The 27059-nt window shown below is 41.8% G+C and overlaps 2 protein-coding genes across 3 annotated transcripts; both read right to left on the bottom strand.

The window, feature by feature from the left end:
- Positions 1–243: 243 nt before the first annotated feature.
- LOC140945347 (cysteine-rich protein 2-like) lies at positions 244–22769 on the bottom strand. Its single transcript, XM_073394383.1, has 10 exons — positions 22600–22769; positions 21936–22030; positions 19117–19209; positions 12586–12700; positions 11177–11251; positions 10499–10632; positions 9446–9469; positions 3505–3577; positions 2883–2977; positions 244–438 (listed from the first exon to the last, which is right to left on the bottom strand). The coding sequence occupies exons 1-10, from the start codon at positions 22637–22639 to the stop codon at positions 343–345; spliced, it is 840 nt and encodes a 279-aa protein (XP_073250484.1). The 5' UTR covers positions 22640–22769; the 3' UTR covers positions 244–342.
- Positions 4134–10722, bottom strand: LOC140946091 (uncharacterized). Of its 2 annotated transcripts, none has more exons than XM_073395168.1 (5): positions 10499–10722; positions 9427–9469; positions 7010–7783; positions 6233–6430; positions 4134–5127 (listed from the first exon to the last, which is right to left on the bottom strand). In XM_073395168.1, exons 2-5 carry the CDS (start codon positions 9429–9431, stop codon positions 4860–4862), a joined length of 1245 nt encoding a protein of 414 aa, XP_073251269.1. In that variant the 5' UTR covers positions 9432–9469; positions 10499–10722; the 3' UTR covers positions 4134–4859. The 2 variants fall into 2 exon arrangements, with proteins under 2 accessions (XP_073251269.1, XP_073251268.1); XM_073395167.1 differs by having other exon boundaries at positions 10495–10721.
- Positions 22770–27059: the final 4290 nt, after the last annotated feature.

Here is a 27059-nt window from a genome sequence, read left to right as displayed (position 1 = left end):
GACGTCTCTCTCTCTATGGAAATGTGCGCGAAAAGGAAGGCGGGAAAGAGACAACGGGCGAGACGGCGCTTCGCCTGCCGTCCGTACCCTTCCCATGGTCCCTTGCGGTTCATCACCAGTCGCTCGCCTCTGCTACCCTGCGAAAAACGAAGCGCCTAAGGAAGAGGCTGCTGTTATTTCATGTTCACGTGTAATGTAAAAATACAACCACGCTGGCTGGACATGGATAATGGACACTGTAAATGTTATTCTAAAAATATCAACCACCTTTATTTTACTTTCAATGAAAAAGATGTTGTCATAATCCTGCATCGTCTTGGAGAGCCGTTTGACGTTACTCTCTCAGTATGTGTGCGACTCGGTGCCTCCATGACCAAAGCCTTTTGGACCAAACAGGGCACTGTAGCATGGCACATTGCAGTACGGTTTGCCATTTTTCTACAAAGAGCAGCACACAAATTAGCTATTTTCTCGACGAGTGAAACAAGAGCCGAAAAAGTAGACTGCGAGCGGTCTCTCTTTTTCTTCAGATTTAGTAAGAGGAATGCACGCACGCCCGCGCGAGTGTTGAGCGGCGAAGCCGCGAGACGCGAGAAACGAGGGCGGCAGCCCGTCTCCCGTCTCGCGCCTTCAGTCACGCGCGTGGTCATTTGCGTGTCTGGGGCGTTTTGCTCGACGGACCAAGAAGAAAGAGAGACTGCTCGTAGTCTACCGAAAAAGCGTCTGCTCAAAACCACGTTTTGTCACGGCTTTATCAGATTCGTTGTTAAACAAGTCGAAAAACGGCCGCAATTTTGAGGATTTATTTCAAGCATACGCTCTTTTATTGCTTGTGACATTCCTGACAGGCAGTCACGTGTGCAAATCGGATTTGACCAGATCTCGCCTTTGGGTAGAGAGAGAGATCTGGGAACAAGATTACTTTCACCTAAGGGTTATGATTGGTATACGGTAAATCCTCTATTAAGCCCCCAGGGGTGGGGGGGGGGGGGCTTATTTATTTCAAACCTGTGTTAGGGGGGCCTTAATAGAGACGGGAGGCTTATTTGAGAGGGGAGGCTTATTTAATTTAGCACAGACGATGGTATCAGTTCTTAATAAAGTACAAAAGGTTGGAGGTCATTCATCCGAAGATCAACTCCCAGTTGGTGAATAAACCATCCCTGATCAGTTTTACAGTCGTGAATGATAAATACAGTCTATCATTTAGTAGCGAAGAATAATTAGGGGAGGGGAGGGGGGGCTTAATAGAGAGGGCAGGGCTTATTAACTTTCTTGCCCTGAAAAGGAGCCCTCATTAGAGGGAGGGGGCTTATTTGAGAGGGGGGAGGGGTGGGGCTTAAATAGAGGATTTTTACCTGGCAGGCTAGTTGCTCAAAAGTGGACAATGTTATCCACTGTATAAATCTCTACCCGGGGGCTCGGGGCCTGGTGCACTGACAATTTTCAGTAGCAATAAAGACTATTCAGTAGACTACAGGTGTAACAAATAGCTACCATAAATGCTTCAATATATCTTTTTCTGACTGGAAAGCAGGGCTACTCATTTAAAGTGGGATGCTTATTTCATTTTGAAAATCAAAGCTGTAAAATGGTATTTTATTTATTTTAAGCAAACACAAGTTTTAACAAGCTTTCACACTAAACTAGCATGGATCTATATTCAGTGATTTTCTTCTTTCTTGGGAAGGGTTGACTGATGAACTCTCATTTTATAATTTTATGTGCAAGGAGGGTGCTAATTTGATAGCGGTCACGGTAGCTTCATTTTTTTGTCTCCATACTGTAAAATGCCCATAAAAAATACTGCAGGAACTCCATATTGCTATTATTTTTTAAACGTTTTAGTTCCCTAAGAGGCATGAGTTCACTAAATTTACCCCCCACAAAAAGCACCTCCACCATTTTTAAGAGAGGAACACCCCTAGGGGATTGAAGAAAAGGTGGCAATAAAATGGACAGATTAGAGTGATATTGTTGCAAATTGCTATGGTGAGTTCTGGGAGTTCAAATTTAGCAGAATTTTTACCCTTGTCAAGATCAACAAAGTACATCATAAACAGCAAGGGCAGGAAGCAAAAACAAAAAAACACAAAAAAAATCTACTGGGATGATCATTACCACCTGGATAGAGCTTAAGTCTGTACACAGGCTGGTTTCTGATCTAGATCATCTCAATCATCGTCCCATTCGTCACAAAAATGAGGTGATGCAGATGAACCAAACAGTAAGATTTGAAGCAAACAAGAAAAATGTCTTTGAAAAATACAGCACCTAAGGGCAAGAGTCCCCAAAAGGTTTCTTGCAGTCCTGGATTTACCTTACTTGAAGCTTGGGATTTGGGATTTTAAAAAATTGGGGCGAGATTCGGGATTGAATGTATGCTTGGGAGGTCAGGTGGGTGCCAAAGATAACCCTTGGGATTATGTGATTGTATGAAATTTTGGGTTGGGATTATGGGACTGAGGTACCCTATTAGCAACCCTCAGGAACCAAAAGGGAGGGTACATATAGAACAAAAGGCTTACAAGTATGACTGCCCAGAATTTCAACAACAGTGAAGTTTGAAAAGTTAATATTGAACTTGTACTACAATGTAGGTGTGATAACTGCTTTCTTTAAATTCAACTGTACATAATTTATTCATAATAGTTTTCTATTTATTCCAAGTATTTAAAACAATGGATTTTAATCAAAGACTGATTAAAAATAACAACACTGTTTACCCCAGCTAATTAATCAATTTCTGATAACAAATTCTTACCATTCTGCATAGACAGACAATCACCTTCAAATGGCAAGCACATAATTTTCACTTTCAGAACTTAAAAAGCTTTACATTATAATGTACTGTATTCATAAGAAATTTCCAGGTGAGTTACCTCAGAATGACCGCCAGGAGAAAGTGTCTTCTTGCATTTTGCACACTTGAGGCAACCTCTATGCCAATCCTTGCCAATGGAAGAAACCCGCTCCGCTAAAAAGAAAGCATGGATAGATGACAGTTTCAATAAATGTTGGTTAAACTTCACGGTATGTGGGCTTCTAATCATGATTCCGTTTGTTGTTTATCGATGAAAAATACTACATATCAGGACCTTAAAAATTCCATTTCTATCCCTTACGTAACAAATTAAATCAGCTGCTCTAAAATATCTTTCTGTAATTATCTCCCTTGATTATAATCGGGTACTAAAAATTCAAAAATAGCAACGCCATCAAATAGAGATCCGGTTGTTTAGCGTGAAACTACAGGTACTGGCACCATATCATTGTTCTCTGTGTAATTAAAACGTTCAAAAGAACAGTCATTAACGTAAACAAATGAAATCAACTGAACAAAAAGCGAGGAACTAGGAACAGAAACTGTGACAAACAACAGATATAACTGACGTAACCATGTTATGAATGCTTGCACTCACGTCTGTTCTACCGGCGTTATCAAATTATAACAAGAAAAAATGCCAGAGCCTGTTTTGGTTGTAAATTGTCTATTGTACTTACCAAAGTAAACTTCTTTCCCGCAAGTTGGGCACTTTGGCATATTATTTATCGACGAGAAGCCGTAAGAGATTTCCTACCTCCACGCGCCACGAACGACTAAGTCCCTATAGTCCTTTGCGGGTAGGAGAGGCGAATCCCATGCGGGTGTGGGGGTGTTTTCGAACAAGAATGTCTACCAACACATCAGTGTCAATATTCTGATCATGACGGTGGTCATAAGAGCAAGAGAAGACTCTCTTTCACAAGATAGACATAGTTAAAGGGAAAAGGTAAAAGGTGCTTTCAGCAGGGGGGGAGAGAGGGGGGCGAAATGCGGAACTCCTTGAGCTCAACCGAGGTTGCAACAAGCAAACTTCAAACTCAGTCGTTATGAAAGAGATACAAGTATGAGGGTTTAAATGGGGGTTAACCGACTACCGACAAAGGGCCAAAAATATTACTGACTACCGACCCGACTACCGAAATGGACCGACATTATCTAGACCTATCTATATTTTTGTTTTCAGAAAGAAGAGCATATTGTATTTTTTCTACCTGTCTAAGAAGTAACCAAAGATACCACCGACTTTATAAATTTTATTGAAAAGGCAAAAGTGAAAAACCGAACAATTCTTGTTTCGATGGACGTCACAAGTCTTTTTACAAATATACGACCAAACGAGAGTATTGGTCGGTCAGTACACAGCATATGAAAATTTCTACAGAGCAACCCACTTATTTCTACACATTACCCGCAAGCAATGTGTGAGGAAAGTATTTCAAACTTCAACAAAACGCTTGATGGGCAGAGGCTACCGACACAATTTGAAAGAAAAAATGCTACTATCAGAAATAAATAAAACCACAGAAACTGGAAGTCCGCGCTCCTGAAACAAAACAGCAAGGAAAAAAAGAAATATCAGTGCCTACCAGCCCTTACTATAAAAGAAGCCGCTTAATGGAAAAGTGGAATCTCATACAAAACCAACACTACTTTGCCAACTTTTTAACCACCTATTATTTCTCACAAAAAAGGAAAATCATGGTAAAGAACATGCTTTTTGGAGCCAAAATATTAAAAGTCAACCTCAGGCGGCCCAAGCTGAGTATGAGAGTTATTAAAGTGGAACCTCAGATATGACAAATTTCCGGTTTCTATTCATGACGAAGCAAAGATGGATATCGACCTTGCGAAGTACTTGTTACTTTTGTCATTTTACAAACAATAGTTTATTAAAAAACTAAAATTTTGTTCTCTGTAGAAAAATCTTCGAAAGGAATTAAATAAACGCCTCAGTCTAATAAAAGCTCCTTATCCGATAAACCCAAACTCTAAAATTGCCTTGGACGCTTGTAAGATTCAGTCTACACCTGCCCTAGTGTATCTGGAATTCTGTGGAAGGATCCAGCACTAGTTCGCTAAGCGGCACTGATTTCGTCCTTTTCCTTCTTGAAATGCTTTTCTTCGGAATATTCCAGCCCTCAAGCAACGCGTTATCAGCTGACAGTATAGCGCCCTCAGTCCACCCCCTGTAAGGATTATACGCGTCTCCAACGATAAAGATTTCCTTTCCTGGGAAAGGGCGTTTTGCCCAATCACTGACCTCCGTGAGAGTGTAATTAAATCCTGGCTTCTGGAAATGCCTGGTGCAAAGAAAGAAAAGACAACTGGTCAAGGCAGGTGATCAGTCTTCGCTGCTAATCTTTTCTTCTACACTGGCCAATCACAAGACCCGTAGAAAAAGGAAAATGAACTTATCAGATTTCGAAGAGGAGTATCTAGCGGGCGCAGCGCCAATAGCGTGCGGGCAGGTTGACGTCGGTTAGTGGGATCCCTTCTGATTGGTTGTGGGTACGCGAACGTGTGAATAGATCTTGAGCCAATCACAAAGCGTAGCTAAGCAAATCACGCGATAATTTTGACTCTCGACTGAATCGTACACCAAAAATTGAAGATCAACGTGTCGCCCCACGCGTCTCCCCTTTCCGCACAGGTTCAAGGACGCGTTTTTGGATTTCCACAATCACTCGCGCCATGCCCTTTGGAGCCTCTGCGCTGCGGAGGAGAGAGGCCCCATATAAGGTAATCCAAGAAAGTCTTGGATTCTTGATTTCAATATTTAGAGGGATTCCGGATTCCTTGAGCACGGATTTCGAAGCCCAGGATTCCAGATTCCACAAGCAAACATTTCTGGGTTCCGGTACGTAGGCGAAGCATGGAGTGTTCTTTCTCCCACCGATTTTGCCACACACGAATAAGCGAAACCTTTACCATTGCCTCTGCTATTGTTTGAAGAACACTTCCTTCGAAAAATAGAGATTAGAAAATTAATCAAGTCACCTCAGGGAAACTATATGGGAGACAAGGTGAGGTGGATTTGGAAAAGTGAGCGTTGCCCTGCAACTTTGTGGAAAACTTGTAGCTTCGTCCTTGTTTTGGGGAGTGTTTTTGTAAGTTAATAAAAAGAATTAAAAAACAGACTGTTAAGACAAACAAACTGAAAGTTAACAAAACAAGTTAACGGATCCTTTCAAGCTGGGTAAAGTCAATGAGAGACATCAAGTTTTTTGTCTCCGTCATTGAATCGCCCCACAACCAGTCGGTTTTCATTTACGCGTTGATGGTACCTCTGCATTCAAAAGTTTTTAGTTTTTCTATCTTCCTCTTTCCGTCACAGGCAAAAAGGAAGGAAGGCCAGAATGATTCTCCTCCAACCTTCATCAGCGAAACATTCAGAATTAAACCTACCAGGCTCCTTCGTCCCAGTATTGATAGACGGTGTCCAGGGGGTCTGGGACCTTCCTTCCAAACTTGTACTTCAGCGCTCTTTTTAATTCTCTGTCCACGTGTGATTTCGAGGTCCTTAAAATATCTCCCCACCTTCTACTGCAGGGTCCATCCATATACATTGTGTGGAGAACAGCTTCACCATTAGGGCCCGTTCCCCTATCGAGATCAAATTTGGATTGATAAGCCAATAACACGGAGCGCTTAGCTATATACTCGAGTCGTAACATAACCTATATATAGCCTTTCTATCTAGGGGTAGGGGTATGCCAGAGGGCCCTGCCCTCCCTTCCCCCTATTCCGGATGTGCAAAGATATAAAGCGCAGACTTGTTTTGACTTTTTTTGACTTTTTTTTTTTCATTTTTGCCGTAAAATATTTTAAAAGTACTGTAAAATGTGCTCCCAGTTTGTTTTTCTGCAAACAAAGGCCTGCGGTTGCTTTTAAGCTCCAAGGATATTTTATTTTTGTGTCATGCAGTGGGTACTGTATCATGTCTAGAGCATGCGCTACTGCACGCACGAACGAAGCTGCCTTACTGGCTCGCGGGTCACACGGGTTGCAAAGAGAGAGTTAACCGCCAGGATGAGAGCATGGCCTGAATCACAGGCTACTTGCACCTCTTATGCCGCCTAGCACGCAAGCTGTTTTTGCACGTCTCCTTATTAAAATAAAAGAGAGCTTTCCCATTATTATTTATTACACAATGTCTACTGACAAAAATGAAGCATTAGTTACCCGTATGGCATTGATGTCCCAAGGCAGTCACTGTTGGAAACAAATCGTTGCCTCGTGTTCAGCCGGGTAAGGTTTCCGGTTGTGTTTTGCCACCAAGCCTCACGGTAAACCGCTGCTCCTTTGAACGCGGGCATGATTTTTATCGACTGGAACACGGGCTCACGATAAATCTCTTCTGAAACTGCTCCTTTCACCTTCAAATAAGCAGCGGGATGTGTCGCTATTACGAGCTTATCCGCCAAAATTGTTAAGCTCGCTGTCTTCAGAACAAAGCTTGTTTCAACCTTATCAACGGAGAGCACAGCATTTTCCGAATAAAGCTTTCCTCCGTTTTTTCGCACTGAAGCGACCAGGGAGTTTATAACCGCTGACATCCCTTTTAGAGGTCGAAAGTTTTCAAATGATAGACCGTCGGGACCGAACAGCATCTTCTGATACTCTATGTATGCTGCGGGATTTATAGACTCTTTGTAGTCTCCTTTGTAACCATATAACTCTGAAAGGAACTCTGCGGCCTCGGGAGATAGATAGTAGGACATATACGAATCTACTGTGGCGAAAAGCGGTGCTGTTGACACGCGGTCGTCGCTAAAAGCATAGCTCACCATGTCGTTGCTGGTCATGTTCTTAAACCTTCCTCGATTAAGCGTAGAAAAGGCTTCCTGCTTTATTTTAGCGAAGTTATTTAAAGCAAACACCCCTCGTGATTCCAGAGTACTTTTTTTGTGATAATCCCAGCTAACGGTCGAGATGTTTAAGCGTCGAATAAGATTCCTAAGCAAAAAATTACATTAAGTAACAGTAAATTTATTAACAACTTTTCAAAGAACACCAGATTTTGCAGTTAATAGAAAGGAGAAGTCGTTAAGTCACATTGCCATGGTAGGAAAAATTTCTGGATGACAACAAACTGAAAACGTCACTTAAAAAGTGAATTCGCACTGTTTTAAACTTCATCGACCTTATATACTCAATTTCAATCAATTTGTCAAATGTTGGCGACATTTTCTAGGGATGAATCCGAAAGGACCGTATCTAAGTTTAGAAAAAGACAATTTTTGTGTTGTGTTCACCCAGTCCATAAAGCGGGCGCCAGAAATTAGGAAGTTTCATGTTGCAGTCGTGCAATGACGGCTAAGAAATGTACAAAAAAGCGTGGTGCACGTACAAAGTTGTTGTTTTGCCAATCTAAACCTATTGCTTTTTTGCCCTTCTCGTTTTCGTCGCCGTCGTCGATCCAGAAATTTTGCTACCATGGTAACGTGACCACACCTCTCCTCTCTTAAAAATCAACTCGTACCAACAGCTACTCGTACCTCGAATCTTCGTCCATTACTGCGCATGCTGACTTGACAAGAGGAACGAAGACGCTGGGTACGAGGGTGTATTAAAATAACTGAATCAGTGCATGCGTACGAGTTTCAGGTCCTCCCAAGCCCGCTTTTCTTTTGGTCAGCGGCATGTCATTGTTCCTGCTCTCAAAAAGGGTATCCTCTGACCATTATCACATGACTGTATCGTGGGCTGAGGTACTTTATTCCTTGAGTTGAAATTTTCGCAGGGGTACCCCATATATTTTGCAGGGGAAATTTTTCAGCGGGGAAAAACGTTCTGCGCAGCTTGCGTTTCTACAAATCCCAGGGAGGGCTTTTTCGTGTGTCTTTGTTTGTGTCGTTTTTAGAGCCTGAATGAAACACACGAGGTTCGAAGGTTCGCTCCTTTTGAAGCTCGTTTATCTGTCTGGTTTCGCTGTCTCTTCAATCACTGGGTGAAGCACCACATTTATAAGATGTTTAAGCAACATTAACCAATTTCCCGGATCAAGCGCGTCTTATTTTCCCTTGGCTTCTTTTCGCGACATCCCTACTAGTACAGGCTACACTTTGCAAGGTGACTGGCCTCAAAAACCTTAATTAACCATAGCTTCAAGCTTCAATAAAATTTTTTCTCACTTTGAATACCGTGAATCCTCTATTAAGCGCCCCCCCCCCTAATAAGCACCCTTTTTTTAAAGGAGGAAAGTTAATAAGCGCACCCCCCCCCTTCCCCTCCCCTCCATTCTTCACAAACAATTGACGTGGACTGATCAGTTATGGTTTATTCAGGCTGGAAATTCATATTGTTTTTGGTCTTCGGCCGCATGACCTCCAACCTCGTGTGCTTAACTTTTTCAACTTTACGCTCCAGTTCTCTGTGGAGAATTGTTAGCATTTTCTTATTGTCAGAAAAAGCAGTATAACGCCCGGGAACCACAAGTGCGTCCTCGAGAAATCTTGCTCCGCTTGAAGCGTTTCTCTAAATTAAATTGAGCCCCCCCCCCCCTAAAAAGTGCTTGAAAAAAAAATAAGCCCCGAGGGGTCAATAGAGGATTTACGGTATATCACTATTTCACTTTCAAAACACTTTCTACAGCTTACATCATGTTAACGGCATTACCATCAACTCTCCAGGCGCCAAGGCCTAAAAAAAGAAAAGAAATGGACAACATTCGGTCACAACGGTGTCTCCTTACGGAAAAAACTGAGAAAACTCGCGCGATTAAAGACCGTGAAGCGTGGGAGAAAGACACGAATGGTGCTACGTAGCGTGACAGGCCACCAAATCGCGAATCAAAAATAGTGACATTAGGTGTAAATAGAGAAAACCTACGTACAATGAGAGAGCTCGAAGCATCATGAAAGAGGGTAAATCACAAGGTGGCATTGTGAGACGTGAAATACTGCCAAAAGTCAAAGTAAGCAGAAACCGAGCCGAGCTGTCAAGAAGGGAGAATGAAAATGTCAGGACAACTTTAGAGCAGGGAGCACCCCGCGGGGGAGATGGGTACGTATCAGCCCCCGGGGGGGGGGGGGTACTGCCATATATGGGCTATATAGGTATGTGCCGCTGTGAAGGGTATGGTTTTCAAGCAGTTTACTCTAGGATAGGGTATATAAATCAGAGCGTTTGGCTCTAGAACAGGGTATCATCTTTCAGGAAACTGATCAGTTGGTTGAAGATTTTATCTAGACTAGGTACACAGCTACTCTAGGATAGGAGGATTTGGGGAGTTTACTCTAGTATAGGGTAGCAAAATTCAGCTGAACTAGCTCTGGTAAAGGCTAAGGGTTCCAGGCTCCCAGCGGCACATCCCCACCCAGACATTCCCAAAGTACCCCCCCCCCCCCGGGGTATCAGCCCAAGGTGGGTGCCTTCAAGATACTTTTTAAGACCCAGATTAAATATCAGTCTTCCTTACACCTGTCTATACATAAACTCTTGCTACCCCTTCCCTTTTATATCCCCAAGGGTACACGTTACCCCCGGACGGGACAAAGCTCGAAGAGAGGGTGTTAGCCGTGGGTAGAAAGATAAGTTTAGATAAAAAAGGGCCTCCACTCCCTATTAAGCAAACACACACGCCGGAAACACACATAGGGTTATAGAATGGTAAATTAGAGACTTGCTGCGAGATCCTGGTTTCAAAATTCCAGACCGAGACTTACCCACAGTAATATTAGGAGCTTGAGAAAACCAATGATCAAAAATCCTGCCACCAAAGCGATTTTCTTTCTCAAAAAGGCAGACATTCTTTTCTTTCTTTGTCCTCAGCAATGTGTCAGCAAAATAAAGACCGGAAAGACCTCAATTAGAAAGTAATTATGCTAGTAAATTAAGACTGTCTTCAAGTCACGTGGCCCATCAGGCCAAAGTTCGTTTCAGCTTCCATGGCATGCAACGCCAAACTAGGAATATTTCTATTAATATTCTGATAATACAAATTACATGGGGGTGAGCCTGGCCAAGGGAGAAGAAAAACACAAAATTGAGCGCAAAGCGTGAGAGACTAATAAAGGGTGGGAGACAAGGGGAAGAGAGGTTCTGTCGTCCCCCGTTCCTCTCTTTCGGTTAAATAACGCCTGTTATATAGTGCTAGTAGCCACTGAAGTGCGGCGACGCGAATCGCGAGTTGAGCTGCCCTTTCCAGGAATTCAGGCTCCCAGATGGTGGGGAAAGCGGATCGAAAAAAAATTGCGCGAAAACCGTGTGAGGGCTGGGGGGAGACGCGGAGGTCTGCTCGCTGCTGCTCGCCTGTCTGCTCTGACCAAGAGCATGGCACAGGTTAGAGTGATGGGTTTCTGACACATGTTAACTTTTTTAGAGACGGGAAGACTTTGATATACGTACCTCCTCCAATAATGGCTACGCGACAATGTACATCAAGTGATCCTTCAGTTTGCTCTTTTTCTTTCTCTGCACTTGCTGGAAAAAAACAAAACAACGAAGAATAACAAAAAAGTAGATTGCAATGAGGGTCACCAGTAGGTTCAGTTCGGGGTCCAGGATTCGAGATGGAGAAAATAAACCTCGGGATTACGGGACTGAGTGGAAATTTGGGTCGAAATGACGGGATTGAGGAATCCTATTGGGGTTCTCTGCAAGAATGGATGCTTCCCCACCCTCCTCTCCCCCCCCCCCCCCCACCCCACAAAAAAAGGCGGGAATAGCTTAAGTCGCTTTAGCCTGCTTGCTAGCTTTCTTTGTAAAAACCTTAAGGACTGAAGTGAATGTGAAATACGACGTGCTTAATTAAAGAACAATAAAAAACTGTTGATCAGCGCCAGTATTTAAACCCGGGGGTTACTTCTGGGAATTCTTGGTGGGGGTGTGCTGTCCAGTTGCCAAATAAAAAATTCATAACTATTCATTTCGAATTCGCATTGATTATCTTTCTTCCTTATTTATTTGGAACTGAAACGACAAAAACCGTGTTCATGCATTCCCGTAGCTCCCTCGAAAACCATAACCGATTCCGGACCAAAATTTGCAAAGTCTTTATCAGTTTCGGAGCGGGGCCTACCATAAGGGAGTATTGTACCACCCCCGGTATTTAAACCACGCGCCCCCAGGAAACACTCATAGGGTTATATTATGGTAAATTAGAGACTTGAGAAGAGAAGATTCGAGACTACGAGACGCAAAAACACCCGAAAACGAGACCCCGGGCCCCCCGGGGGGTACTGCCATATATGGGCATCACAACGGCTCCGCCGCCAAATCTCACTCGACTACTACAAAATACCGCCAGCTACGCAGGCTACTGTGGAGGGTAGGGTTTTCAAGCAGTTTAGTCTGGGATAGGGTATATAAATCAGAGAGTTTCGGTCTAGAATAGGGTATCATTTTCCAGCAGGAAACTGATCAATAGGTGGAAGATTTTAGTCTAGACTAGGGAAACCGGGAACTACCACTCAAAAATATGAAAAATCAAATCGGTTTTGTTTTGGCTGGACTGTGTTTGTGACCTCAGTAGTTTCCGGAAAACAGTTACTCTGGGATAGGGGGGGGGGGGGGGGAGATTTTGGGAGTTTAGTCTAGTATAGCAAAATTCACTTGAGCTAGCTCTGGTATAGGCTAAGGGTTCCAGGGACCCAGCGACACATCCCCACCCAAAAATTCTTTAAGTACCCCCCCCCGCCCCGGGCCCGGACCCAACAAATACGCTTCCGAGATTTCTCGCTCGGGCCAAAACTTTCCGAGACCCGCGTTTTTTGAGGAACCGATTCTATACCCCTACACCTACACATCTTTCCTACCTTTGCAGTCTTCATCGTCTCGATATTTCAGATTTTTACTTCCAGGACCGAACATCGCCATCAAGATTCCGACAACTGCCATTAGCAGTATCGCCACTGTAACAAACACTGCAACCTGCAAACGAGATAGCATGCAATGTCGAGTTCTTCTGCCACCTCGCTGCCCCGACTCTGAATGTTTCTCAGATAACTCCAAACCAGACGTCATTGTGATGCTAAACTTGTTTGAAATCCGTTCTTGATCTATGCAAAACTCCTGATTTCAAGCAAAAACGCCTTGAAAATTTAGTACGGATTACATGAACGTAGAGCTCTGCATGTATTCAGTCAACAACATACGAACGTGTCACGCAAGCTAACCGATACCCTGGAAATGAGTTTGTTATGACGTCACACGTAACCCTGGATTGGTCAACCTTCTAGGGAAATTGAAAAAAGTTCGAATTATCGGGCGGTCAAAGCAAATGACCGGAAATAAGCAAATGGATGGGGAGGGAATGCAAGTATCATGCACAAGGGCAGCAAGAGATATAGATTGATATTTTGAGAAAGAATTAAGCAACAAAGCTTGATACAGATTGATATTTTGACAAAAAACTAAGCAGCAAAGCTTGATTAATATAGAGGGATGGACACTAAATTTGAACTGGAGTGACCTGCAAGTAAAGACAAAGAATTGGCACTGTTATTTAAAGTTAAAATCAATGTTTCGGAGTTCAGTACAATGTTTTGTGCTCGACTTGTCACTGGCTTAAAGGGGCTATGTCAGCTGGAGAGCATGCGCCCTGGGGTTATGCAAATTCCTTCCAACTGTCAAAATTCTATTGTTTTTTTAAAACGCGTGTCTTTCTCCATGCTCTCTGTCACGTCCAAGCACAGGCAACCCAAAGTCTGTGGGAGTTCGTTGGACTTTGCAGTTCGCTCAGCCGTAAAAGTCGGCGTTTAAAAAACTATAGTTTTTTTTTTCGGTTTTTGGGGGGTGGTTTACTGTCTTTAAACTTTGCACGGATCGCTTCAAAATGACCAGGGATGACAGGGCTATGTGACGATAGCCTATTCCAGGCGTTCAGATAGTGTTTTCATTTTTTCGCGCTCCTTTTTACTTCACACCGCTCCCCACTATCTCGGAACGCTTGGAACAGGCTACTGTGACAACAGCGTCACATACCTGCTCATGACGCCTATGTAAATATATCTTTTTTCCTCGTTTGAATTTAAATAAGAATACTGATATTGCCTTCGTACTTAATAATCAGTGTCTTTTTTGTTGTTGTCTAGAACGCTTCTGAGGCCATTCCAAAGCGTTCGTTTTTATTCCAGTCAAAAATGCCAAAGTGCCCGAATTGTAACAAGGAAGTGTACTTTGGTAAGTTGTCTATAATCCGCCCCTCTGGGTTGTGTATTTTGACTACGTCTTCCCTTTACTTTGATCGATTTTACCTTTGTTTGCATTTTGAGCCATGCAAGCATAAGTGATTTTAGGTTCGCGCGGGTTAAGGTAATTGAACTTTCTTCGGCTTTCACTGTATGCTTACATGAAGCGTGACTTTGTTCTCAATGAACACAGTCTTTTGAAGAATTTTTCGTACTTTAACTTCTGCATAAAACCCTTACATTGACGTGCTAATGAAATCAGTATACAACCGTACTAACTTTGCGTCACTAGTGCTAAGTTTGCGTTAAATTCATTGCACTGAACGAAATCCGAAATTGCTACTGTTACAGACCTTAACCAGTGTGAGCTGGTGAACGAAAAAAGGTTTTTTTCTCTACAAAAAGCCATAGGAAGCCATGTAAATTATGCTTAATTTTACTGTTTATGCCTATTTCAGCTGAGAGAGTGTCTTCACTGGGCAAAGACTGGCATCGGCCTTGTCTGAGATGTGAAAAATGCAAAAAAACCCTCTCCGCCGGGAGTCACGCAGAGGTATTAAGTGTAGCAGTAAAATCTAGTTTATACACTTTTTACAGTCGTAATTTAGAGTAATCATCTTAAAACGTGATTTCCATCCAAGGTGATAGTGGCATTTGAGGAATCAATTAAATGTAATTAAATACCCTGAGGCAGGCGTCCACGAAAGTGCAAAATTTTTAAAAAACTGACTGAAGTTTTATGACAAATTTCAAAGGCAACAAACCCCTGAATGATACCTTTTGTATTTTACTATTATAATCTATCTTATACCGTTCACAGTCCTTTGACCATTTTTCCGTAAAATCGTTTTAAAGACCGATCGCTTACCATTATAATTTCGGGCGACCATCTTGGTTTTAAATGTACGGAGGGTCGAGCCCAAGGGCTTATGGTGATTGGGGAGGGAACGCGAGTTGCAGTGTGACAGTCCCTCTATTTTTTTTTGCTTCCTCCCAAACCATACCTTCTACCCAACATTTGGTTAGAGGTGAGCCGCTGAGGGTTCCAAATCCTGACCCTGTTGAGGGTCAGGATTTGAGTTAATTATAGAGGTAACCGATCGGTCTTTAAAACGATCTTACGAAAAAATGGCCAGAGGACTGTGAACGGTATAAGATAGATGATAATAGTAAAAATTAAAAGGTATCATTCAGGGGTTTGTTCCCTTTGAATAAAGCACACCCTGTTTAGGACAACACCCTCAATCTTATTCTTATTACACTGTTTAGGAGAAACGACACAAACGGCAAAATGAACGCTGTCTTGTTCTAAAGTCATTTATTGGCAATTGCAATTGAGAAAATTCACGTTATAGTCATTGCTTTTGCATATTGGAACAGAAACAAATTTCATCAAGCAAATCAACTCAATAGTGACTCTCATGAAATTATATGCCCTGTTTAGGACGAAGATGAATAAAACCATACCCCGTTCAGCGGCACATTCCCGTAAAGGCCATGCAATAGGGGGGTATAACCCATCCCCTCCCCCGGAGGAACATAGGGAACTGTGAAACAGTCTATATCTGTCCTGAGAAGAAAAAAACTCGCCTGCGAACAAGGACGTACAGCAAACTCTTAGTGGGGGGTGGGTCCAAGAAAGGGACTAGAACTTGCAACAACGAGTGAGGAATTTTAATTTTTGCATATTAAAAAGAGAGTTAATTATCATCTTGGTTGTTTTCCTCTGTTTTCAAACAGAAACGCCTATAAAATATGAAGGGGAAACATACACGATTCGTTAATGTTGCATGTGAATATGAATATTGTAAAAAAAAAAAAGAGAGAAAAAATACTCCTTTTCAAGAAAAAAAAAAACGAAAACATGTGAGCGGGGCCTCCAACCTCGTCCTTGGAGTCTTCTTGCTTTGCACTCTTGCCGAGAGGTCCCTGTGGACGAGGTCTCGGGGCCTATATCAGGTGTCGATCTCCCACCATGTAACCGCTGTTAAGAACATTTCTTTTATTTTAGCATGCTGGCAAGCCGTACTGCCATAACCCATGTTACTCTGCCCTCTTTGGACCCGGAGGTTTTGGTCGCGGTGGAGCAGAGTCCCACAAATATTAGCAAGTAAGTGTCTTAATTACACCTGTGACTAGGCTATGTTATTTATACACGAACTATAGAACATCGCGTAGCATGGAGCAAGAACTTTAAGTTCTTGGAAAATTTCTGTATAGCCATCAGTTTGTTTCTTTGATTCGAAGGCGGATTTATTGACTAGTGTCACCACAAGTGCCCAAGGAAATCCTTCGGGATACCGGGAAAAGGTTGCAAAAAGTCCACTTTATCTTATAAAACGACGCAACGTCCACAGACGTTGCTTCGTTTTTTTCCCCTGACAAGTTTTGATAGTGCGGGAGGAAGAGCTTGGAGCTTCAGCACGGGAAAAACTATTTTCTCTTGTACCCCACCCTCTGGCGCAAGCGGTCAATAAGCACTCCCCCTGCGGTTTTTTTTTATTCTAGTAAATAGACGGTTTGTGAGCAGGCTACTTTGGCAAGATAATACTTGAGCCCTGCCTGTCTGCCCCGTCCCCAGATGCCCCGGGTCGTTTATTTGGGGATAGTTTAAAACAATTAAGTAAGCGGGGACAAATTAAGGGAGAAATAGGAAGGGAAAGAAGCCCGTTTTTCCTCCCATCACTCTGCGCGCGTTCTTATCATCCTTCACTCACGCTTTTCGCGAGTCTCCGGCACCTTTTATCCAGCACCCTTAATCCGGCACCTCGTTCGCCAGTACTGCGCATGCTGGATTGTTTTCCGACCGCTGATCAAATGGAATGTACGAAGACGCTGGGCCTTAAAAGCCTCTTGAGGAGGCGTTCTTGAGCCAAAATTCCTCCACGTTCGTTACAACGATCGAAGGAAACGTATCAGTAATGTTGGTGCGAGCAGTTGAAAAGCGTGACGGGCTCCGTATGACACAGAGAAATGTGAAATCGTGAAACCCTCGCGGTCAATCGTTACGGCATGATGTTCGATTTGTGTGAACGACTTGTTCTGTTCTGTTTAAAACGTGATCAAACATGTGCCGTTGCTGTTCATAACTGAATTGATATTTTGAAAGTTTGTCTCCTGGGCCGAGTAGTTCAAAGCTGAGTTGAGATAACCCAGGGTTAGTCCAAGATTTGAATTCAGATTTGAAAGCTTAAAAAGCATTTCAGTTTTAATTCTTTTTGTCTACAAGTTGATGATTGGAAGCTCTGAAACTAACAGAGAAAATTATCCGAGAAAATACATTTGAACACAAGAAAAGGAAACCAGGGTTAAATTTAACCCCGGTTAAGCCCTAATCGGCCTTCGAACAACTGGGCCCAGACGTTTACAGCTGAATTAAAGAACTGTATGGGAAACAAATAGCTCACGCAAAAGCTGGTTAAACAGTCGCATATTTGGACTTGATCATCCAGTGTAAAAAGTCTCATATCCCATATATACTGTCACACTGATGTTTTTTCTTTTGCAGGTCCAAGCATTCCACTCTGACAGCGCATCAAAGCTTGGTTGCCCCCATCCACCCCCGCCCCCCCCCCCCCCCTCCCCTCTAAGTACAAAAAAAGATAGTTGTTTTTTGTAGTTTTTAAACTAAAAATATACGTACTCCTTTTTTTTAATTGACTGATTCATGTATTTCATGTTATCGTCATAAAAAAGACTTTTAATTATATTTGTTTAACGAATTAAAATTATTTAACGTCATCAAAATGTTCCTTTCCACTTTCAGTTTGTTTTTGGAATTTGGTTTTGAACTATGGCATCTTTTTACTACTGAGTGCAACTCCTTTAATGCCACCATCATCGTAAGGCGGGGTTCCACTGTATTACAACCAGAATCCTTTTCGTTTTTCCTTTTATATTTAACTTTGCTTATCCCAGCGAGGTTTAAATAACAAAAGCCGTCATAGGGGGCGTCTGTACACAGGCTATAAAGCCGTCATTTGCAAAAAAGCAAAACTCTGAAGGATTCTGGTCGTAGTAGTAAAATGACTTCGTCGTGAAAATGGCCAATTTAAATATAAAAAAGGCAAATTGCAATCTAAGATCAAGATGTAGCTATTAACTTATAATTATCCCTTGACCATTTTTGTTTTGTTTTGTGTTTGTGTTATGCAGAATTACAGTAAATATCGATGTCAGTTCATTTAGCAACCAACATCCTTGGATTCCTACGGCCGCCCAATGATAACACATCTGTCACATATACGTAAATTTTTGCTCTTTTTCAGTATTGATGGTATTTTCGAGCAGGAAAATATATGCGGATAATCTAAGTAGATTAGCATCTGATTTAAGATCAGATGCGAATTAGTTTTAGATCAATATCACGAGTCCTTTAACGAGTCAGGGCAAAGGTCCTTGCTCCTAGGAATATACTATGTAGACTATTATGACACATTAAATTCGTTATATGGATTACACTTTTATTTGTATCATATGCACCATGCACTAATTCGTACGAAAAAAGAAAACTTTTCGCTTCACAGCTATTCTTGGGCCTACAGTTTTTGTGCTGTTTTTGGGCCCTGCAAACAATAAAAATACAGTACATCAGGAAAAAGAGCATATGTTGGATCAAACAGGCTATATAAAAAAATTCATCATTTCATATACTCTCTTTGAGTACTTTGGGGGAATTGTTCGTTGGAAAACTACGAATGTTAAAGGTACTAGAATCTCTGTACGTGGCGAGGCTCAAACTCGTTTCCACCTACTGCCGTTGCCCCAGTCGGGCGCACGCGATCGCTTATTTTGGAGATATTTTTTGTAACAATGGCGGGGGGAAGGGCTAGAATGGAAGGGGCGAAAAAGCGAAGTGGTAACATCCTCCGAGATCTGCATAATTTTTCATGTCATACGGAATCCGAATCCAGTAACTTTTTGGCCATTTCTTAATACAGTGTTGTATCGAATTGCATCATGGGAAAGGACGAATTTTGACTATCCCTTGTTTTGACCCAGGTTCCTGCGCATAAAATAGGCGATAGCTTCCCTCAAAACAACCCCATAATGCACTTCGTCATAACACCTGATCTTCCCAGTCTTGCGCGGATCTTCAAAATGCCCAGTTGTAGATGCTTTGTACCAGTGCTATGTAGTTTAATTGCTCACCCATTAATATCTGTGGGATTCTGCTCCACCGCGACCAAAACCTCCGGGTCCAAACATTGCAGAGTAACAAGGGTTATGGCAGTACGGCTTGCCACCATGCTGAAATAAAAGAATTTAGAGGTTGATAATGGCCGAAAATAGCGGTCTCCGCTGACCAGTTACTTATGGTACCGTCAGCTCTCTCTCATAGCGACCACTTCTCGTAAGCGACCACCTCTTGTAAGAGGCGACATTGTAAATAACCGGTTTTGTTTCAAACTCAAATACTATTTCAAAAATTCTCTCGTAGCAGAAATCTCTCTTTAGTCGTTTTCGTCGACAAAACGAAAAGCAATATTGCTCTCCGCATCTTCCGCCATTTATTTCTGCCTCAATTCGTGAAGGACGTGTGGCACTGAGCGTGGGTCATCCACGCGGAACACATTCGCGCTATGTGATTGGCTGTTGTCTAATCCCCCTTGGGATCTGTGGTCTTAAAAATAACTCGAGATGAATTACCTATGGAATAGGGTGTGTATGGAGGATGCCTTCTCTGTCCCCTTTATCCTCTCTTGGTTTCAGGCGGACAAAACGTTGCCTATTAGCCTAATTTTAGCTTATAAGGTATTATCTTTATCTAATTACGTTAATCAACTAAGTTTGAGCTTATTGTGCCACGTTTACCCATAAGCGACTAGTCTGAAATGTCATACATCACCACCCCATAATCTGTGGCCCCCCCACGGATAAGGAGGTGGAGACGTATGAAATTTCAGACTAGCGTAGCAGGTGCTTGGAAGTAATGGTTGCAGGAAAGAACGAAGCGCGCGAGGGAGACACGTCCGCGCGCCCGTTCTCTCTTGCCCCCAAATTCCTTCAAGCGCGGTCTGCGTTTTCAAGGTCTGTGTTTTCTAGACACCCCAGCCACCATCTCCCGTAAGCGACCACTTTTCCGTGCACTAAGTAGAGTTGACTGTAATTCAAGTAATCGCGGGCTCAGACTGAAACTTTACTTCAGAACACGAAAGCTTCGATCTTAGCCTTGGCTAAATCTGTATCTTATACAGCCGTTTCCACGCGAACACAGAACAGTAAGATCTTTCCGTCAGTCTTTTGTAATTCGGTCATAAAGTCTCCATTGTCAGTGCCGTAGAATGGGTATGCACGTCAAAGAGTTCCTTCATGTCTGAGTTTGGTAAAGTTTTTACATGAAATTCACCGTATTGCTATGCGGTCTTGTTGGTTAGGAGTTTTGGAAAGGATAAACTGGTTAAAACAAACTTGTTGTATTTGGTCCTCTACTCGTCGACCTGCAAATACTAAACGCAAACGCGAATGTCACCCCAGCATTCTCGTCTCCGTTTTCCTCGGCTTCATCAGGGGCTTCATCCGTGGTCACTCCGCCGTTTCGCCGAACAAGTGACCAAAAGAGCTAAAACCAAAAGACGGTTTTAAAAAAGAAGGCATGCGCAAACAACATCTTGCGCTTACTAATGGTTTAGGACAAGGCTTGAACTTAAAATCAAGTTGAAACTTTGTAGACTTCCTCTTAAATAACGAGACATTTTAAGGAAGCTTTTATATAAACGGAGCAAAACTTGAATGAAGTGGTTAATCACTTGGACCCTTGCTGAATGACAGTACGCAAATGTTTCAATAACGAACTGATTCTGTTCGCGGCTGAGCAGATGGTTTTATTGTTTAGATGACTTGCAATGCCAGGTTTAATTTGGCCATTTGCACCTAGCCTCTTTCTCAAAACAAGAGTAAAAGCCTCGTCCCCAGGGTCTTCTCGCCATACCTTGCGGATGAGTCCTGGGACAAAACAGCTTTCTAACTATTGTCTCTAGACTAGTCCAGATTTAGACGACTGTCAGTGCTATCGATCGGCCGTTAAAATAAGATAGAAATAACCTCCTTAATTTTTTGTCTTCCGATTTCAATTTTAGAAATTTTAAGAATTTTAGGAGACAAGTTGTCATAGCATTTCACGAACAGCATCGAGAAGGGCTTAAAACTGAAGTACTCCTTAACCCTCGAATTAAGTTACAACCTAGTATGTACCGAATGTTGTAGTTGAACTAATTTCGGAAACTCGGGGTCCATGCCGAACTAAACTACGATGCTACAATAGTTTAAAGGAGATAATATGTTATTGTCATGGATGCAAATAATGGTAGATAGATAGATAGAAAGACTTTTCTAGAAGAAAATGCCTCCGTTGTGAAGAAATTCTACTGAAATTATAATTTGTGGGGCGCCCTGTTCAGCCGGCTGTTTGTTTGCCGATTTCATTCTAAAATATTCAAGAATATTTGTACAGAGTTGGTTCTAGAGACACAGCAATTAACCTTACGACGGCGTTATTGTCGTTTTTTGTTTTGGAACAATATACCGTTAAAAATTTCTAAGACGTCATGTGAATGAAAACTTGGCTTTGTCACCCTTATATTGTCTTTTTTGAAAAGGAGGTCAAACTTGCTGGAGTGTGTTTGGTTACCATTGACGCTCAGGGCTACAAATGAAAACAAATATTCTAGAGAAAAGACAGCACTTTTTCACTATTTTTTTCTTCAACGCAGAACACCTGACGAATTAAACAATTTTAAAAACATGAATTTTTCCCTGCAGCTTCTTGGTATTTTCCTTTTCTTCAAGTAGTACAGCGAAGCCAGCGGATTAATTTTCCAGCATAATCTGTGTTCCTGATGTCAATAATTTTGATGTATTCTTAATTCATTCTCTAAATACCAGTCTCAGCTCACTTCACAAAGTCATTTCAAATCTTTTAAGAAAAGAGAGGAAAACTAAACGTCTGTCCAACAGTTTTTCAGGACGGATCCTACCTCGGCGTGACTCCCTGAGGAAAGCGTCTTGTTGCATTTTTCGCATCGAAGACAGGGTCTGTGCCAATCTTTGCCCAAAGAAGTGACCTTCTCGGCTGAAACAAAGTGAAATATTACAAATGACAAAGCACTTGACTTGGAGATGGTCGACCTAGAAAAACTGACTCTCTCGTAATCTAGTACAACGCGCTTGCATAGCAATGGATGTTTAAGAAGGTCATCAGTCAAGCTATCATCTCCGACTACTCACTTACGACGCTGCAGGTTAATTAAATTCGATATATTATCTCTGGAATATTTATTTGCAAATTCAACTTCGAATTTTTTGCAAGAAAATCTGAGACGAATAGCGGAATATTTCCTATTATTTCAACTCAATAACCAGCCAAGCATTAGTAGGCTGAGTCTTAAGCTTCACGTGTCTTCGCCTCACAAATTACACTTTCAGTTACCTCGCTAAAAGCACCCAGTTTGCGCCAAACGAAGCCTGAATTTAGATCAGCTTGTAAGGCACGCAAAATGAAATTAAATCTCGATTTGCTTCTCCACGTGGCGTGGCGCGACTATAGTGTTTCGCTCATTCGCAGCAAAACGATATATTTAATCATGCTTCTAATGCCTTTTATTCAAAGTGTCTCAATCAGGGTATTAGCAGTGTACTTACCAAAATATACCTCCTTTTGGCACTTTGGACACTTTGGCATAGTAACTCGATCAGAAAAGACACTTCGAGAGGTCGTCCTGAGATTGATGGAACTGCGTAAATGCTATGGATGGCCACGGAGGCTCAATTTATCCTTGGTTTAAATTCTCGTCATAGGAAATATTTACGCAAGGCCAGCATACGTCATTCATTTACCAATCAATCGCATGACAGAATACTGTATGTATTTTTAACGGACAGACGCTGGTCAGTAATCTTCTTAAGAACGCTGTACATGCAGTTTGTGCTTCGCGGGATATCTTGGAGCCAGTTAAGGGTAATTAGTCCAAGTTGTTTAACACTCAGCAGGTTAAAGGGGCTGTATGTCAAGGCTGTCTAGTTCATTTTGTTAATATTGCCAACTACGCTTCCTTTATCCGCCCTGATGAGATCAGAAGGAACAAGGGAGGGTTCCGCGTTTCCCCTCTTCCCATCGTCCACCGTGCGCTTACTAATTTTCAGGGCTGCCATTAAGTTTTGAAGCAGCCGTGGCAAATGAAGATTCACCCGTAACATATCACAAAAATTTATAGTGCCACCTTTAGCTTTCCACTTTGTTCACCTGTGACATCAAGTGAGCTCAGCCGTTATAATGACAACTCTGATTTTTATTTATTACCATTTTTAATGACTTTTAGTTGCTCTAAACATAAGCTAGAGAGATCGTATATCTAACAAGGAGCTCTACGGGAATTTGCCTCCAATTTCAACAACTTTCCAGATACACAGGCTAAAGTTTTGTGGCCACTGTTGGCGAAGCAAGAATGAGACTGTCTCCCAACTAATACTTTGGGGTCGAAAACACGGCAGACCCTCAAGAGGGCGCCCACGCAACAACATTTAATTTATTGACCAACTAGAGTAGGCTTTGGTAGATTGTGTTCGAAAATTAGCATATTATGCTTTTAGCAGTGCTCATATTTTTTAGAAATTATGCCAAAATTATGCTACTTTCTGAAAATTATGCTATCTGTCACCGAAATTATGCTACTTAGATTTTACGCTGATTTTAAGGAAAATAAAGATCATGAGTAGCTTAACTCTATCAATTTTGACTTTAATGAACATTCATATAGTCCACCTTCCAGTCTCACAGTCTTTAGCATCGCAAATACGCATGTGCGCTCATGGTCTCGATTTTTTGTCACTTTTAACTTCTCTTTGCCTGCGGCATGTTTTTTGGAAGCCAAGTGGTTTTTGAGAATGCTCTTTTTATAGCTCAACATCTCCTTACACCCACTGCAAAACAGTTTTTCACCTCGAAGACACAAATTTTTCCCTGGGAATTCTTCGATTCGATCACGAGGACTCATGTTCTTTGGATCTTAGTTACCACTTTCCCTGTACTTTCCGGTAGTACTTTTAGGAACACGTTCTCTACAGATTAAAGCTCTCGGTAGGGCACTGGAAGTGGTGGAAGTGGATGTACTCGAGGACGACGCTATCTCTGATCTGAGGCCTGAGGGACCGAGCCGCCGAGCCATAAGCATGGTGGCCTGAGTCTCAGTCTTACGCACAGGGTGACCTCTGCCGCCTGCCGGACCATATTTGACCATGGGCCTTAGCACAGACCCCAATATTTTCCAAAAACAATACAGAAATAAAATACAAACTGAATTATTCTAGAACTATGATGGGTCTTTTTGTTTTCAACGCATAAAAGCTCAGATTATGCTAGCAGTGCTAAACTGAAATAAAAGCTTAAAATAATGCTCGTTTTGCTGAATTATGCTTAAAATTATGCTAGCACAATCTACCAAAGCCTAAACTAGAGAGTGACAGCGGTTTTTCGAGGCAGGATCTTGCATCAGCGATGGGCCAACAGACGGGAATAGGACGGACTTATAAAATCAGTGCGCGTGCGCCCGAAATAGATAGATAGACTTTTATTGGAATATTGGATCATTTAGGTTTCTGGGAAACTGCCCACCTACCCGTCGCCTAATCCAACATTTTGCCCCAAGCAATACGCAAATGTTAACGTTGAGTTATGGGAGAGGTAGGTGGGCAGTTCCCCAGAAATTCCACCCAAGTGGAGCCTCTGAGGAGGAGAGAGCGGCGTGACCAGGAAAACCATCAAGTAAACCACATGTCTCATGTATAACAAAACTCTTTTTTTATCTTTTAAAGTCAATGATATAAAACAATCTATCCACAAACAATAAAATATTTTAAATTTCTTTTTAGGAGAATACCTCCTCTAAAAATTATACATTGTATTAGACATAATGTTGGGAACTAAATGGCAGAAATAAATACCTTAAAAATAGGTATACCTCAGATTCAGGACTCAGTAATTTCAGGATTTGATATCCAGCTTTGTTTTGTTATGGTTTAAGGTGCTGAAAAGTTTCGCCCCATGTTATGGAATCCAAGAGAGTTTTGGATTCTGCATTGTACTGGATTGCATTGGATTCCGGATTCCAAACGTTAGTGAGATCCGGATTCCTAAAGCTGTATTTCGGATTCCAAAGCCCAAGATTCCAGATTTTTTGGAACCCGGAATCCGCATTCCCTTGCATGGGGCGAAAGATTAAATGATTTCACAAAAGGAAGGTCTTCGCTTAATTAGCAAATATTATAATTATGTTGTGAAAAAAAAAAACTTCATCTAGTGTCACATGTTTCGAGAGATAGAAATTTACGTTCTAGGAAGAGTAGTTTGACAAAATAAGTATAAAATAAAACCACTTAATTGCTCCCTGAGCAAATCAAGAGGACCGAAAACTTTTGACAATGTGAATAAAATCCTGGTAGATGACTTGCTGGAATATCATAGAAAGAAGCACTTTCGTTAACAGGTATGCGGCTTTAAAGAATGAAAACGTGAGAAGATGAACTAGGCAATAACTCCCAAGGTTTCTTTGTTGTAATTAAATGTGAAAGGGCTGTACAGAAAGGCTATAACATTTACAGTTCGCCTTAAAGCTTACATTAATTCTGAAGTACTTTTTCAGCAATAGTGAAAAACGACAATATTGAATTTCTATTACCAAGACGCAAAATAATTTATTCTTTACTTTAAACGGGACATCTGGGTTCATGAATAAAATAGAATAAAACAGACAAATATTCTCTGTTCATCGAAAAGTCTTCATTTCAAGTATTAAAAACAACTTCAGAAAAGCAGGTTGCGACCAAAACCTTGCTTCCTTTTCTATTTGCGGACACAGCAGGAAAACACTAAGTTTATCTCTGGCGCTCTCTTGTTACCACACGATGCCGGATTCCGGGTACTGGATTCTCGATTCTTGGTCTGTGGGTTCCAGAAACTTAGATCCCAGAATCCCATCAACCATATGGAAAAAGATGGTGGCTGTACATTTTACCACAATTCCTTTTGAACCTAACATGGCCAATTACACATACAGTCATATTTCAAGGGGGGGGGGGGGGGGGGTGGTGGAGGCGAAATTCGTCCCTGTAATAGCAGGGATGGTTTTCATGCGCTAAGAAATGTGGGTAAATGTATCAGTCGCCATCTTTTTAGGTACGGTCGATTGTTAGCGAGATTCAACTTCCTTGAACTGAATTCCAGATTACAAAGCACAAGATTCCAGATTTTAGAAGCAACATTTCCCAGATTCAGGATTACACGTGCAAAAATTTCCCGGATTCCAGAATCCAAATTACTATACATGGCACAAAGCAATGTGTGGCAGAGAGAGGGGGCCCGCCATCCAACTGGACTAAGAAATATCCTGATCATTGGTTGATTTGTTCAAAAAGCACGAAAGCAGCCGGTATTTTTTCAAATCCCTGATAAGCAATGCCAAGTTAACTGCCCTACCCACAGCTGGATTGACCTTACCTGGTGGTAGAACATTAACCTAAATTCTAAGTAAGTATTTACATCTTCTTTCTTGTAGTGGGGAAGGAAAAGGTGGGGGTAGGGGTGGGGTGTGAAAAGGTCCTGTTTTCAGTGGTGTTTACACAAGGGGAAGGCAGCAGGGTGGCTCTGTATTCCAATAGTGACCAACATCAATTTTCTCCTTATGATATCCATAAATTGTCAAGAGCAAAGTCTTTGAGAATTAATAAAATTATCACAAAATGACAAATCTTTGATCTTTTATCAAATTCTCTCAACTAATTCTTCAAGGAAATGTATGGAGACCAGTCTGGAGAATTTGTACGTGGATATCGGGGCTTAAAGGATTTAAGTGTCTGAAAAAAAAACAGTGAATAAAAAAAAAATTAAACCCTTGGAAGGAATTATGATCTACCTGAGTCTTGAAGCAGCCTTGCCATTACTACAGAGATGTGACCAGAGCTGGCAGCTTTACTGCACTCTAAAAAACACCGTTGTTTTTGTTAAAAAGGAACTGCAGACTTACATCTGTTCGTAAGAAGTGAAGAAAGGTAGTCCGATACTGGGCCAGTGATGAACAAGTCCCATTAAATTAGAACTATAGTTACAG

The sequence above is a fragment of the Porites lutea genome, chromosome 8, assembly GCF_958299795.1.
Source record: "Porites lutea chromosome 8, jaPorLute2.1, whole genome shotgun sequence".
Lineage (NCBI taxonomy): Eukaryota > Metazoa > Cnidaria > Anthozoa > Scleractinia > Poritidae > Porites > Porites lutea.
This window is presented reverse-complemented; position numbering and strand designations above follow the sequence as displayed.